The following is a 13,525-nucleotide window of genomic DNA, read 5'->3' as shown; positions in this document are numbered from 1 at the left end:
TCTCACACACACACACACACACACACACACACACACACACACACACACACACACACACACAGTCACACACACACACACACACACACACAGTCACACACACACACACACACACAGTCACACATGCACATTCCTCCACATAGGCATAGTGAGGGGCAGGCTCAAGAGTGTGCTGGAAGCTTGGAGCTGTTCCTCACTCACAGCGCGTCTCTCACTCTCTCCACGCGCTCAGTCACAGAGCAGAGAGGAGAAAGTCAAGGCAGAGAGAGAGAGAGAGACCAGGGGAGGTCTGACGACACAACCCACACACCAGGCGCTGATATTTAATCAAATAGACTGACAAGGCGAATACAAACACAGTCTGTGTCTGGATGTGATATGATGTCTACTGCGGAGATGACCGAGACCTTCTGTTAGGACTGAGCGAGCTGTCATACCACGTGTGTGTGTGTGTGTGTGTGTGTGTGAGTGTGTGTGTGTGTGTGTGTGTGTGGGGGGGTGGGTGTGTGTGTGTGTGCGCGCAACTTTCACTGCCAGGATGGACTTCTGAAGGACTTCTGGAGTGGACAGACTACTCAGAACCACATATGCCTGCCTTTGTTTGTGTGTGTGTGACAGATCTGGGGAATTAAAGAGAAACCAGTGACTATGCTCGGCAGACCTTTTCCCCTCTGGAGGTCCTGCATAAGCATGGACGGTGTTCCTCACCGATTTCTCATCCCCAACCAGTAACCACCAGCAAAAAAAACTACTAGACGGCAGTCAGAAGACACTGACGAGAACTTCCACATCTCTCGGCTCATCTCTCAGCCGCAGGTCTGGTATGATGTTGTGGCACAAGCTGGCCTGCCACTTGCTCTCGCTGGCAGCCCTTCTGGTGATAGTGAGCTGTGGAGTCGGAGAGCAGAGGAGAGCCACGGAGAACGCCGGCAGCACGGGACAGAGTGGCACAGGTGGCAGTACGGGAGGCGCCAGCAGCAGCAGTAGCAGCAGTGGTAGTGGTGGTAGTAGTGGTGGTAGTAGTGGTAGTAGTGGTGGTAGTAGTGGTAGTAGTAGTAGTGGTAGTGGTAGTAGTGGTAGTAGTAGTAGTAGTAATGCTGGGAGCAATAATAGTAAAAGACAGTACCATAAGATCCAGCACGGCCAGTGTACATACACATTTATCCTACCTGAGGGAGAGGGGAACGGAGGAGGGAACTGTCGGGAGGCGAAAGCCGGCGGCGGTGGCACTACCCAGTATAACGCCAACGCTCTCCAGAGGGACGCCCCGCCACTGGAACAGACAGACTTCCCCAGCCAGCGCATCCAGCAGCTGGAGCACATCATGGAGAACTACACCCAATGGCTGCAAAAGGTAAGCTGGGGTCGGTCCCCCAATGGCCACCTCATGCCCGATTCATTCTTCTGCGTGCAGGTGTGTGTCCCGACGCAAAATATAGCGCAAGCGTGTCGGTGGTCTTATTCCTGTAAAAATCGGTCTTGGTGGTTAGTAATTTTTATTATATAAGGGAATGCAGGCAAGAGTTTGTAAACTTTGGTATTAACTTTCAGTATTGTTCAGATGTTCAGTTGTATTGTATCCATTTCTCCAGACTTGAATGAATGAATAACAATTATCTCTTAACGAAAATATGTTGTGTTTTGGTTCATCATGATTTCGCTATTGAAATAAATGTATTAATAATATTATGCTTCATAACAACATATAGTATAGTTTAAGTTTTACGCAGACACATTTTTGTGTGCACGTGAGAGGGTCAGTTCCTTGATGTGCTACGGTTGAAGTGCGTTTATTGAGATGCAGCATCTGCTTTTCTGAGGGTGTGTGGTCTTGTTGAGTGTTGCCGTTTGTTTGTGGTTTCACTAGATAGATCTTGGCTTTATCTGGATGACATTCTCACACCCAATTACCGGACAGGGTTTGCTGTGTCCGATCGGTGATCGATGTGTTTCTACATAGCTCTTCCACAAAGCCTTTTTTAAAGGCCTAAGATGTGATCAGGCTTTAAAGGGCTATGATATTCCATGGATAAGATGCAGTGAGTCACATTGATGAGGACACATCAACGGAACATAGCCAAGAAATCCACTTTTGATAATCCAGTGGCCTGAATTACCAAGACAACCATATACAATTTATGTTATCAATGCTGTGTTGTTATGTAACTGTATATACAGACTATACTGAGCTCTGTGTGCAGCTAGCTCCTCAGCATTCTGAGTTGCTAGTCTATCTACAGTATAGGGACATTGGACATGGTCTCTCTTGACTTCTGGCTCAATTTCTTGCATTGGACATAATATAAATATACTTTCTTTCTTTTTTTTCCAGTTCTCTGTGTAGCCATTCGGTTCAGTGTCGGTTCAAATCCAAAGTTAAATTCCACAGATGTCCAGTGGAGTTCCACAGAGCGTCGGTCAGAGCAGTGGTAGTTATATGTCAGTCACCCCCTTTTCTCCAGCGGGCTGTCTCTTTAATGGCAGGAAGTCAGAGAGAGCCCCCAGAGACACACAGGGAGAGGAGGGGAAAAAGAAAGAGAGAGAAAATGCTCCCTTCATTTACTCATGTCAAAAGACTTGTGAATATAGCTGGAGAATATAGAGTGGATCAAACCACAGACGGAGAATGACGTGACTTGTTTACACATTGTATATATCCAAAACCAGCTCTACATAATATACGTAGAGTCCTATGTCCTTTTTATGTTTTAAAAGCAATTTGTTTCAAATAACTGCTCCATTATAGGGCAGTTTATTTCTGTTATTAGTTGTGTTTGTGGAGCCACCAAGGTGTTGACTATACTAAATCGTGGCTCTACTGTGACGTGACGTTAATGACTTAAGAAATTGTGAGGTCATCACAGATACAGCTTGGCAGCAGAATTGCTTTTCTAAGCTTTGAGACTCTGCGTCTCCGAAATGAGCGGAGACTATCTCTCTGAAATGAATACATGAATCAAATAAACAAACCTCAAACTTCACCATACCCCAGAACCAGCTTCTCCTGGTCCGTGCGTTCCACAATATTGTCTCTCTCAAATGAGATTAGGGGTCTCCAATCTATGATTAATTGCTTAAACATAATGGTTTATTTTTCTCTGGGGGGGAAAGAAAAGGTTGCCTTCAGACGACACAAATAAATGCCTGCATGATGTCTGATGGATTTGATGGATTACTGTGGAATTGTGGGATTAATTGACCTGAACATAGTCAATAACCGTTAGCAGGCTGAGTTCTGCTGCTCATTAGTGCCCTTCTCAAAACTGTTTGGGGCTATACTGCTACTACGCCTTGTGAGCGTTTTTCATCTGCGGGGCAAGTGTAAACTTTTCACTCCTCATGTTTGGAGGAAATTGACATTCCTCATCAATTAGCCAGCCATTGGTCACAGTATATTTCCACCAACGGTTGATTGAGTTTATAATTATAGCCAGGCAGAGTAATACGTAAGGGACGTTAACGTCTGTTACGTCTCTTAACTAAAGTTCAGAGTCTCACATAGTTAAACGGAATTTTGTATGAATGCAAAATGAAATATTGCAGCGGAGGAATTTCCGGGACAGTATCTGTGTTCTATCATCTTATCAATGGACATCATTGAGTTTATCTAAAACATTCCTGGTGAAGGATTTTTAAATGGTCAAAGTTTGAGAGGTGACATACAGTAAGTTTTGCACTCGTGAGGAATCACCTATACTGTATGCATAGCACAGTATAAAGTAAATTAGTAGACTTCAATATATGGCACTGTGGAAATTGTTCATACCTACAATACACTGGCTCAATTATTGATGTATTTACTAAGAACTTTTCTACAGTGATATTTTAAGTGATGGCAATATTGCACAGCACACAGTTCAGAGGAATTTGGTTTGATTGGACAGTTTGGAAAGTCCTGGGTCTGTACAGCTCCCAATAGTGGTCCATGTGTCAACCAAGGCCAAGGGTGAAATAACAGCGTTTTTTATCTTTACTCAGTGAACCTCATCCATCTGTGATAGTCCAAGTGATACTATGAAAACAGAACGGCAGCGACGGTGGACTGACGCTTTTGACTAATGAGACGGCTAGAATAACCTCCCCTCCGACGTAGAAATGGGAGCATGCGAAAGAGCCTGCCATCGCCATTAATATCACCATGCCTCTTCGCTGACACTTTGGCATCCTTCACGGGACCACAGGCCTTTTTCATTTGCTTGATAAAACTGAATCACATTGTGATCCAAGCCTTAAGTTTCACAACGATTACTGAACAATTTTGAGTTTTCCTCGTCGGTGCATCTTTGGTGCCTTCCAGCAAAATTAGATAACTGTTAAACAATTTACAATTTACAATTTAGGCATTTAGCAGACGCTCTTAATCCAGAGCGACTTACATTTAAGCAAGAACAAAAGCATGGTAATACATCACATAAAAGCATTTATCATGAAACATGCGTAAGCTAAGAAAGTAACAGTGGAATATCTATATAATGAAACTATACATACACTATACATATAAACTATACATATTTACTACTATGCTATACATATGTACTATGGCGTGCTATGACTATATACAATACAATTATAGTGCTGTCTACATAACATGCTATAAGTCTGTGTCAAATGCTATCTAAGCCAACAGAAATGCTATCTAAGGGGTTAGGGTAAGTGCTATGGGCCATGATGGAGTCTGAAAAGGTGGGTTTTCAGGCTACGGCGGAAGATTGGGAGTGATGCTGCAGTTCTGACTGCAATGGGAAGTGCATTCCACAGTTTTGGAGCCAGAAGGGAGAAGAGTTTGGGACGTGTGGAGCGTTGTCCCGGCGTTTTTAGTGAGGGTACTTCCAGTTTCCCTGCGTTGGCTGATCTGAGTGCGCGGGAGGGTTTGTAGGGTTCAATCATTCGTTAAAGACACTATAGCCTTTATAACAAGTGGATAACGCATCAGCACCAGAAGGGAATAAGGTAAAGGCATTTCAGAGTGCAGTCTTAAACACACAGTGATAATTCAGCCTAATTACTGAGTGTGGAGAGAACATCAGGATGCAGTTAACATTTTTCATTGGACAGAAGATTAAGTGTCTTGGCCGGTCTATCTGTCTTAATCACGTCGTAAGCCTTGACTGCTTGTCTAAGGGGGAAAGCTGGCCTTAATGTTGCTCCAGCCAGCCCTGATGAAAGAAACGCACAAAAGGATACCATACCAGATACCTCCCACCCCCATGCCTGGCCGCTCAGACCACTGTGGGGGGTAGAGAGAGGGGGAAGAGTTAGGGAGAGAAAGTCCCAGCAAACAGCTGTTGGTAAAGCAGTCTGCAATCTTTCCTTCCTCGGTCCAGGGAAGAGTATATGGTCCCTGATAACATTCCTGTTCAGTCAAAGGTGGCTTCTGTTTGTCCAAGGATTACTTCCACAGCCCGGCCTGCAATGCAGTGGAGCCTTGGACGAAGAAGATCGCCTCTGATCTCAGGGAGAATTTAGTTGCGGGGGGGAAGCAAGCAGGCCCTTTTCAAAGTGCCGTGAGAAGTTTGTTGGCAAGATGTTCTGTGGGATAATTAAAGAAATGGTTACTGAAATGATTTGCGTGTATGATTGAACACATGGCTTGTGACTCTGAAGCATATATGTACTCTACATCTACTGTATGCTGCTACATACACCCCTCTACAGTACCGTACGTCTTCAATATTTCAAGGACAATGCGGACTTTGGCAGACAAGTCCAAGTCTCCAAGCCAAATAGTGTTTCTGCACACAAGAGTAAAAGTAATAGATCTTCATATTTCCCTTGTGGTGGAGACAGTAGAGAGTGGCTGAGAACAGTGTTTCTTGAGAACGAAGGCTCGTGCCAAACGGCTGTTGAGCAGGAGGAGAAAAGTGAAAGAAGTTATCGGCGCTGTCTTATCCCTGTGAAATTCTCATTGTTCTGCCTCTAACTTAACATGACCGTACTGATCAAAACAAACACACAGGGGTTTACCCAATGAACTCCACTCTCCGTCCTTCCATCCCCCATGTCCTTGCTCACTGTCAGTGAGCCATGTGTGTGCTTAATTACACAACGGTGATAAATTGTGAATGAGGCCGTGTCTCATTTGCAAGGAAAGTTGTACCAATTTAGAACATTCCTTGTTAGGTAAATGTTTTGTCCAAAAGGTGACATGAATTGGGACGGCTCAGAAAAGTCGCATCATGACACGTAAAATCTGACACAGATTGTGGCTCTGGTGTAATCATCAGGCCTCTCACGCACCTGGCACCAATCGAGTCTCTTGCGTCAACAGATTCATGAATGAATTTATGGACAACATTTTCAGAACTTTTGTTTTTATTAGTTTTTTTAGAGGAAGCATGAGGCTAAGTAAGTTCAAATGAAATAAATTTAATTAAAATAACCGGATGTAAGAGTTGTCAGCCTCACTGCACGGCCTTATGGGATGTTTTACACAGCCAGGGAGGAACCACTTGATGTTACATTGAATATTTGCCAAATCCAGGTATCGATGATTCCGACGCTATGCTTCCAATTGTAGCGAGAGACCGCCTTTAATAATCGTCTCAATAAAATCATCAAATATCAAATGCGACGGAGCATAATTACTACAGTCTGTGCTGAGTGATATTAGAGGGCCACACAGCATGCTTATAGGAGCCAAGGAGAGACCAAGCTATTTCAGGCGAGACTTCCTCTATCAGAGTTTATTTTAACTGATAACACAAGCCTAAAACCAACAATCATGATGATGCAGAGAAGCTAGGGGACGCTCAGCTGAATAACAAAAAAAATCCTGACCCCCATAATTTGTACAAGTGAAACCATGGATATATATATAGCCAAAGGTTGCTTATAGTAACAGTTTGCAGAAAATCCTCTTTTGTGTGTGCCTCACATTTGCACCTAGCTTCGAAAAGGCGAAAGGGAAACAGAGTTTTCTGTCAAGGGAATAAGGAAATGCATTACAGCTTGAGCAATGCCATAGCATTTCCACATGGACGTGAAAAAGAGCCCGTTGTTTGTCAATGTTCTTGATTTTCAGGAAAGGGGGCATTTAGTGTTTTTGTCACAGTCGATATGGCAGTTCACTTTGTTATGAACTTTTTTTTCTCTGCCAGAAGTCATATTTCAGTGCAGTCGTTAGCTCACTACACTCTGGAAGCCTTGATATTTGGCAGAAAGGTGCACTTAGCAATACAAGGTACTGTGTGATGAGATTCAATGAATGACAAAGTACATTTCTGGACAATTTTGTTCTCGCAAGTCCCATTACTGAGTGTACTGCTGTGTACTGCATTTTGAACGTGATCTATTTAGCTTTAATTATTATTATTATACAAAAAATAAAGTGTATTTGGCTAGGTGTGCAAGTCTTATATAACATCTGACCCGAAAACAATTTCACTTGCTTGCATCTTGGGACACACAATTGTATCTGTGGAATAAATTGAGAATGTCCTGTGATAGATTGGTGTTTTGTTGTGCCCCTGAGTATATTCACCTCTGGAATGGTTCAAATTTTTCTTCATCCGGTTACCGTGGCCGTTATAAATGATGGTGTTCTGCAGTATGTCACTCAGGTGAAGCCCACTTCTTTACCGTATTATACACTGTCGGAATTGATGTTTGGGTATTTTAGGCCACAGTGGCATTCAAATATGTCCTTGTGTACAGTATAAGCTAAAACCATTGCCCTTAAATGGAATGAGCATAAATAATATTGTTCTGGGCAGGCAAGTGGAAGTCATTAGGACTGTGTGTGTGTGTGTGTGTGTGTGTGTGTGTGTGTGTGTGTGTGTGTGTGTGTGTGTGTGTGTGTGTGTGTGTGTGTGTGTGTGTGTGTGTGTGTGTGTGTGTGTGTGTGTGTGTGTGTGTGTGTGTGTGTGTGTGTGTGTGTGTGTGTGTGTGTGTGTGTGTGTGTGTGTGTGTGTGTGTGTGTGTGTGTGTGTGTGTGTGTGCTCAACTGCACTGTAAGCTTGTAGTGTTGCCAAAAGGGGTTCGGGGCTATATCTCTGGCACTGCCTCTCTGTACTATGGGTGAGTGATTATGACCCAAATATGAGATAGTACTGCAAGTGCTCAGGCATTGTGAAATACTAGACAATACAGTCAAAGAGGTTGCACAGTTAGCGAGCCAGTAATGGTGTTATCGCAGTCTACTGCAACTAATCATGGCCGAGTTTGAAATTATTTTCGGCCATAGAAGCCGGCCTTATCTTCCTTGTATTTTGGTTTTATAATCGTTGTCGATAAGCGGAACAGTCGATAAACATTAGTGTTTCGTATCTGCTGTTACTCATATTGCTCCAAACTTCAGAGTTCTGTATAGCATCAGGGTTTAATCAAGGTCACGGAGACCAAAGCATGATATTTGTTGAAGGATAAATTAAAATGTGTCACCACTCTCCAGAAAAGGATTCCACCTCGATGGCTACAGAGTTTGCCTTGTATATAAAACGTGCCGCTAAAACGTTTACAGCTGTTTTCCTTCCAGGAACAGCTATCACAGAGAAAACATACATGCATTATTTTTCTGTTTTTGGTGTGGAGTGGGGGAGAAAGAGGGAAACACTATGTTAAGCTTTTTATGTCATCTTTGTTATTTCTGATTTTCTTGTTCAGTTGATGGCAGCAGTGTGGGCTAGTGGTCAGGCACTGTCCCTGGATCAGCATGTCACAGGTCCTATCCTGACAACATCTGAGACATGAAAGGCGTAACATGTAATAATAATAATAAACTTTATTTATATAGCACCTTTCATACATAAATGTAGCTCAAAGTGCTTTACAGAGCAGAAAAAATTATAAAAACAAAAGCAAAACAAAACAGCATTAAAACAGGCATGCAGTTTAAAACAATAGGACAATAGCGCAGTGTCAAATCAGGAGAAGGCAGTGGTACAAAGATAAGAACAGATAAAGCAGGGCAACGACATTAAAAAACGACAATAAAAAACAAGCAGTAATACAATACAGTGAGGACATGAATAACAAAAAAAATAAAAAATCACTTAAAAGCAATGTAGAGGTGGGTCTTGAGCTGAGCTTTAAAAATGTCTACAGAGGCTGCCTGACGAATGTACAGTGGGAGCTTGTTCCATGCCGACGGCCCGTAGAAGCAAAAAGCTGCTTCCCCGTATTTTCTAGTTGCCACCTCTCTAGGCAAAGCGAGCAGGCCAGCAGTGGAAGACCTTAGGGGCCGGTTTGGGACATATTTATGCAGGCAGTCATGTAGGTAGGAGGGCGCGAGACCATTGAGAGCTTTATAGACAAGTAAAATAAATTTAAAATCAATCCTAAAAACAACCGGAAGCCAGTGCAGTGATGCCAAAACTGGAGTAATATGTTCTCTCATCTTAGTTCTAGTTAAAACTCTAGCTGCTGCATTTTGGACAAGTTGTAATCTGTCCGTTGTTTTCTTAGGCAGTCCTGAAAAGAGTGCATTGCAGTAGTCAAGCCGAGAAAAAACAAAGGCGTGGATTAGCGTTTTTGCATCGTCCAAGGACAAATAGGCTCACATTTACTGAATGCAAAAGATTGTTGTTTTTGTCCACCCACAAATGCCATCTGAATCCTCTCCAAATACCCACAAATGCCATCTGAATCCTCTCCAAATACCCACAAATGCCATCTGAATCCTATTAATAGGAAGCCCCGAATACTGGCAACAGTACGTGTTGTATGCCAGTATTCCCACCCACCAAACTCTGACAGATGCATTGTAAGCGGTGCCTTTGTCCAGTCAGGGCTGGAGAGCTCGCTATTGAGGTTACAAAATGAGTTATTTCTTCATCTTCCTCTTCCTAGGGATGAAAAGCAAAACAACCCCCCCCCCCCCCCATCACAATCAGCAGGGATGAGAGATTCACTTTGAATCGGCGAACTGTAAGATGATAAATAATGAGCCGTGAAATCAGCCCGCATATAGCGAGAAAACAGATGAGAGAGGAAGTGACTAAAGGTGAAAAAAAGGAAGATATGGAAAGAGCTAGAGAGATATTGGGTGACAGATAAAACAGTTTGACCCGTGTTACAGCGCGGGCTGGATTTTAAATGACTAATAGTCAGTTCTGTTTCTCTTGTTTTGTTCTCTGCGCCGCCGTTGGGATGCGAGCCAGTTGTGCTATAAGCCTTGATGTCTCGTCCAGGAATGACCTCAGTTATTTATTTAGCATTTCTTCTGTCGGTGCGGGTTAGAGTTGAGGGGAGAGAGCTGTTTTTTTCTGCATGCCGTTCATCTCTCGTGATGGATTAACCTGGAGTGTCAAAGCCACACGTTTTATGGGGTTTTTCTTTAGAGGCACAGGATGGAGAGAGATAGGGCCCTTTCTGTCCTGTGGGTGGTTCATGCTCCAGGGCGGGACGTGGTTGTGGTCCTGGTTTGGTGATTTAACTCTGATCTAGTGGTGCTTGTTCAACCTACACATGCATGCACACACACACACACATACACACACACACACACACACACACACACACACACACACACACATTCTTTCATATAAGATATAAAGTCTGATACACATACTGTAGGCCTATACTGTATGCTGTACATGTACTGTATGCACGCAAAGTCGCAAACTTTAATGCTCACACACACACACACACACACACACACACACACACACACACACACACACGCTGCTCTGGAGGCTGCATGTCTTAACCCTGTCCAGAGTGGAGTTTGTCTAGTCTGGGACTCAGGCCAGCCTTCTCACATTCCAAACAATACCAAGGCTGGAGCTGGCACCGCTGACTGTAGATCACAGGCAAAGATGGGGATAATTGTCTATAGCAGCTGAACCGCCTGCCATCGTTTACCCTCCCATCAAATACTACCCCACTGCAGCTGAACCCCCTGCCATCGTTTACCCTCCCACAAAATACTACCCCGCTGCTTCAAATGCAAGTCAAAGGTCAATCCATATTTAAGTATCTTAGCACACAGAGGACAGAGCCACTATAGTCTTACCCTCAGTTACAGTCACACGTGCACGCGCGCACGCACGTTAGTTCTTTATTTCACCCCGCCCTGTCACCCCCGTTGCCCTCTGCTCTCTCGGCCAGATATCCCTTGCAAACCTCCACAAAACCATCGGTCCATATGAAATCCTCCTCCTGCCCCCTAGATATTGTCCCTACTTCACTTCTTAAGGAAATCTTTCCCACCGTTGGTCCCCATATCCTATCCATCATTAACAGCTCCTTGTCCTCTGGATCTGTTCCCCCCTCTTTCAAAGCTGCACTAGTCTCACCCCTCCTTAAAAAAACAAACCCCTCTGTACTGAGCAATTTCAGACCAATATCAAAATTACCATTTCTGTCTAAGGTTCTGGAAAAAGTTGTCTTCACCAAGCTCATAGACTATTTAAGCGAGAACAGCCTCTTTGAAAAGTTCCAATCTGGTTTCTGTGCCCTCCATAGCACGGAGACAACTCTCTTGAAGGTCGTCAATGATCTCCTCCTAGCCACAGACTCTGGGAACTGCTCCGTCCTAGTACTCCTTGATTTAACAGCAGCATTTGACACCATCGATCATGTAACACTTCTCAACCACCTCGAGAAATATGTGGGTATCTCAGGCACAGCCCTAAACTGGTTTTCATCCTATTTAACCGACAGATATTTCTCAGTCTCCATTAGTGAGTCCATCTCATCCAAAGCCCCGTTACACTGTGGTGTCCCTCAGGGCTCACATGGCACCTCGTCCTCCACACAGACAAACTGCCTATAACAGCCGAAACAGAACAGCTTTGCTCTTTGTCATGCCAGCTAAGACACACACACCGGCCATTATGTTTACTGTTGCGCAGCACATTCTGGTGTTCATTTAACGTTTAAAGTGTAAAAATGTAGCTGTATGGGTGTCAGGGCGTACCTGTGCATTTTGTCCACACTGTAGTTATTTAGTGAGCGCTCCCCTATTGTTTTAGATGTGATAGAGACCTTTTTTTGTATAAATGCTACTTGTAATTTATTGGAGCACACTGGATAATACAGCCATTATCTGCTCCCACAGGAAAGGGTGTATCACAGGCTATAACGTTACACTTGCCCTTTCGGGGGGCAGTTCTGGATGCCTAAAACGTATGATTCTTCCTGTATTGTTCTCCGCCGAGCCAGACCGCATCTCTAAATGGTCACAGGATTGCATTTTGCCGGGAATTCTACACGGTCTGGACAAAGGCCAGTCAAAATGTTCACAAAATGAAGCAACGCAAGAAAGACACGGAGGAGGAGAGGAGCGTCTGAGGAAATGTAATGCGAACAGAGATTTATAATAGCAGAAGCCACGGGAGACACATAGCAGACACCCTCGTGGGGCCAAACAGCAGATTCAAGGTAGATGACATCTAATAACAGCAGGTCTTTATGGTCCCGCTCTCCAATATCACTTTGAAATAACAAGTGGAGCCCGCCTTACAAGGCCCTGCACTCCTCCACCAGTATCTGCTGGGTGGGTGGATGGATGGGTGGATGGGTGGATGGATGGGTGGGTGGGCTCTCTGATTGTGTGGAGTCACAACTGGCTCCCACTGTTTGTGTGTTCCACAGAGATGCAAGGGGGTTAATCCTTCAGAGGTCTGTGTGTGTGTGTGTGTGTGTGTGCGTGTGTGCGTGTGCGTGTGTGTGTGCGTGTCATGTGCGTGTCTGTGTCATGTCTGTCTCGTTGTGCATTATGTGCACAATGTTGTGTGTGTGTGTTTGTGTGCATGCTACGCCCACATGTGTGCGGGTGTGTGAGCTTGCATTTGTGTGCAGACACACATGCGCACGCGATTGCGTGTGTGCGTGTGTGCGCATGGCGTACATGAGTCCATTACGAGGGTCTGTGTTCATCTGTGTTTGGATGGGAGGACCCTCAGGTTAACTGATGGGCTGCAGTGGATCAGAGCAGATCTGTTTCTGCAGACCCAGCCCGGTCCCGAAATGAACTTTAGACACATCAGCACAAGTTCTCACGTTTTTTCCATTACTGTCAAACAGCACTTCCATAGTGAGTCTTCACCATGAGCGATGATGTATACGTTCTGAGGGCCTTGGTGATGCATGGTGTTATGTCTTTACTGGCCAGCTCTGTGTTCAATTCTTCTTGGCATTTCAGTACCCGTAAAACATATACGGTGAAGCGCAAGGCACGAATACTGTGCTTTTGTATAGGGGATGTAAATGGGGCTGCTGTAAGACACGCTAGTGGGCTGTGAACGCTGCCATGCTGTAGAGTTTCTCTGCTTCGGGTTGCGGTTTAAAATAGGTTATAAAATAATATACACACTTGGTTACAGATTTTTGTCGTTATCCCCCCCCTCCCGCCATGTGTGAGAAGACTTTCCCTCTCCATCCGGTTACCCACCCGGCCGCGAACACCGCCTGGAGAGCCTGGCCAAGAACAGAGGCACCGTGGAGGATTCAAACCCCCAGTCTCTGTAGAGATATTTTAATCCATGAGCATATCGCAGTACTATAAATTCATACATTTGTATTACTTCTTTTACAGCTGCCGTTGAGTGTCAGTTTCTAATACAGTCCTAAAAAGACGCACGCACCC

The 13,525-nt window shown here is 44.4% G+C and overlaps 1 protein-coding gene across 1 annotated transcript in view; it reads left to right on the top strand.

The window, feature by feature from the left end:
- The first annotated feature begins 240 nt into the window (after positions 1–240).
- Positions 241–13,525, top strand: part of angpt1 (angiopoietin 1) — a 71,163-nt gene continuing 57,878 nt past the window's right edge. The window contains exon 1 of the mRNA XM_083789145.1: positions 241–1,351. Within this exon, the coding sequence (XP_083645271.1) occupies positions 821–1,351 (531 nt within the window). The 5' untranslated portion in view covers positions 241–820. The remainder of the gene's footprint in view (positions 1,352–13,525) is intronic.

This window comes from Protomyctophum parallelum (assembly GCF_964188405.1).
Source record: "Protomyctophum parallelum genome assembly, chromosome: 1".
In the NCBI taxonomy this organism is placed as follows: domain Eukaryota; kingdom Metazoa; phylum Chordata; class Actinopteri; order Myctophiformes; family Myctophidae; genus Protomyctophum; species Protomyctophum parallelum.
The sequence above is the reverse complement of the archived record's forward strand: the minus strand, read 5'-3'. Positions and strand labels throughout refer to the sequence as shown.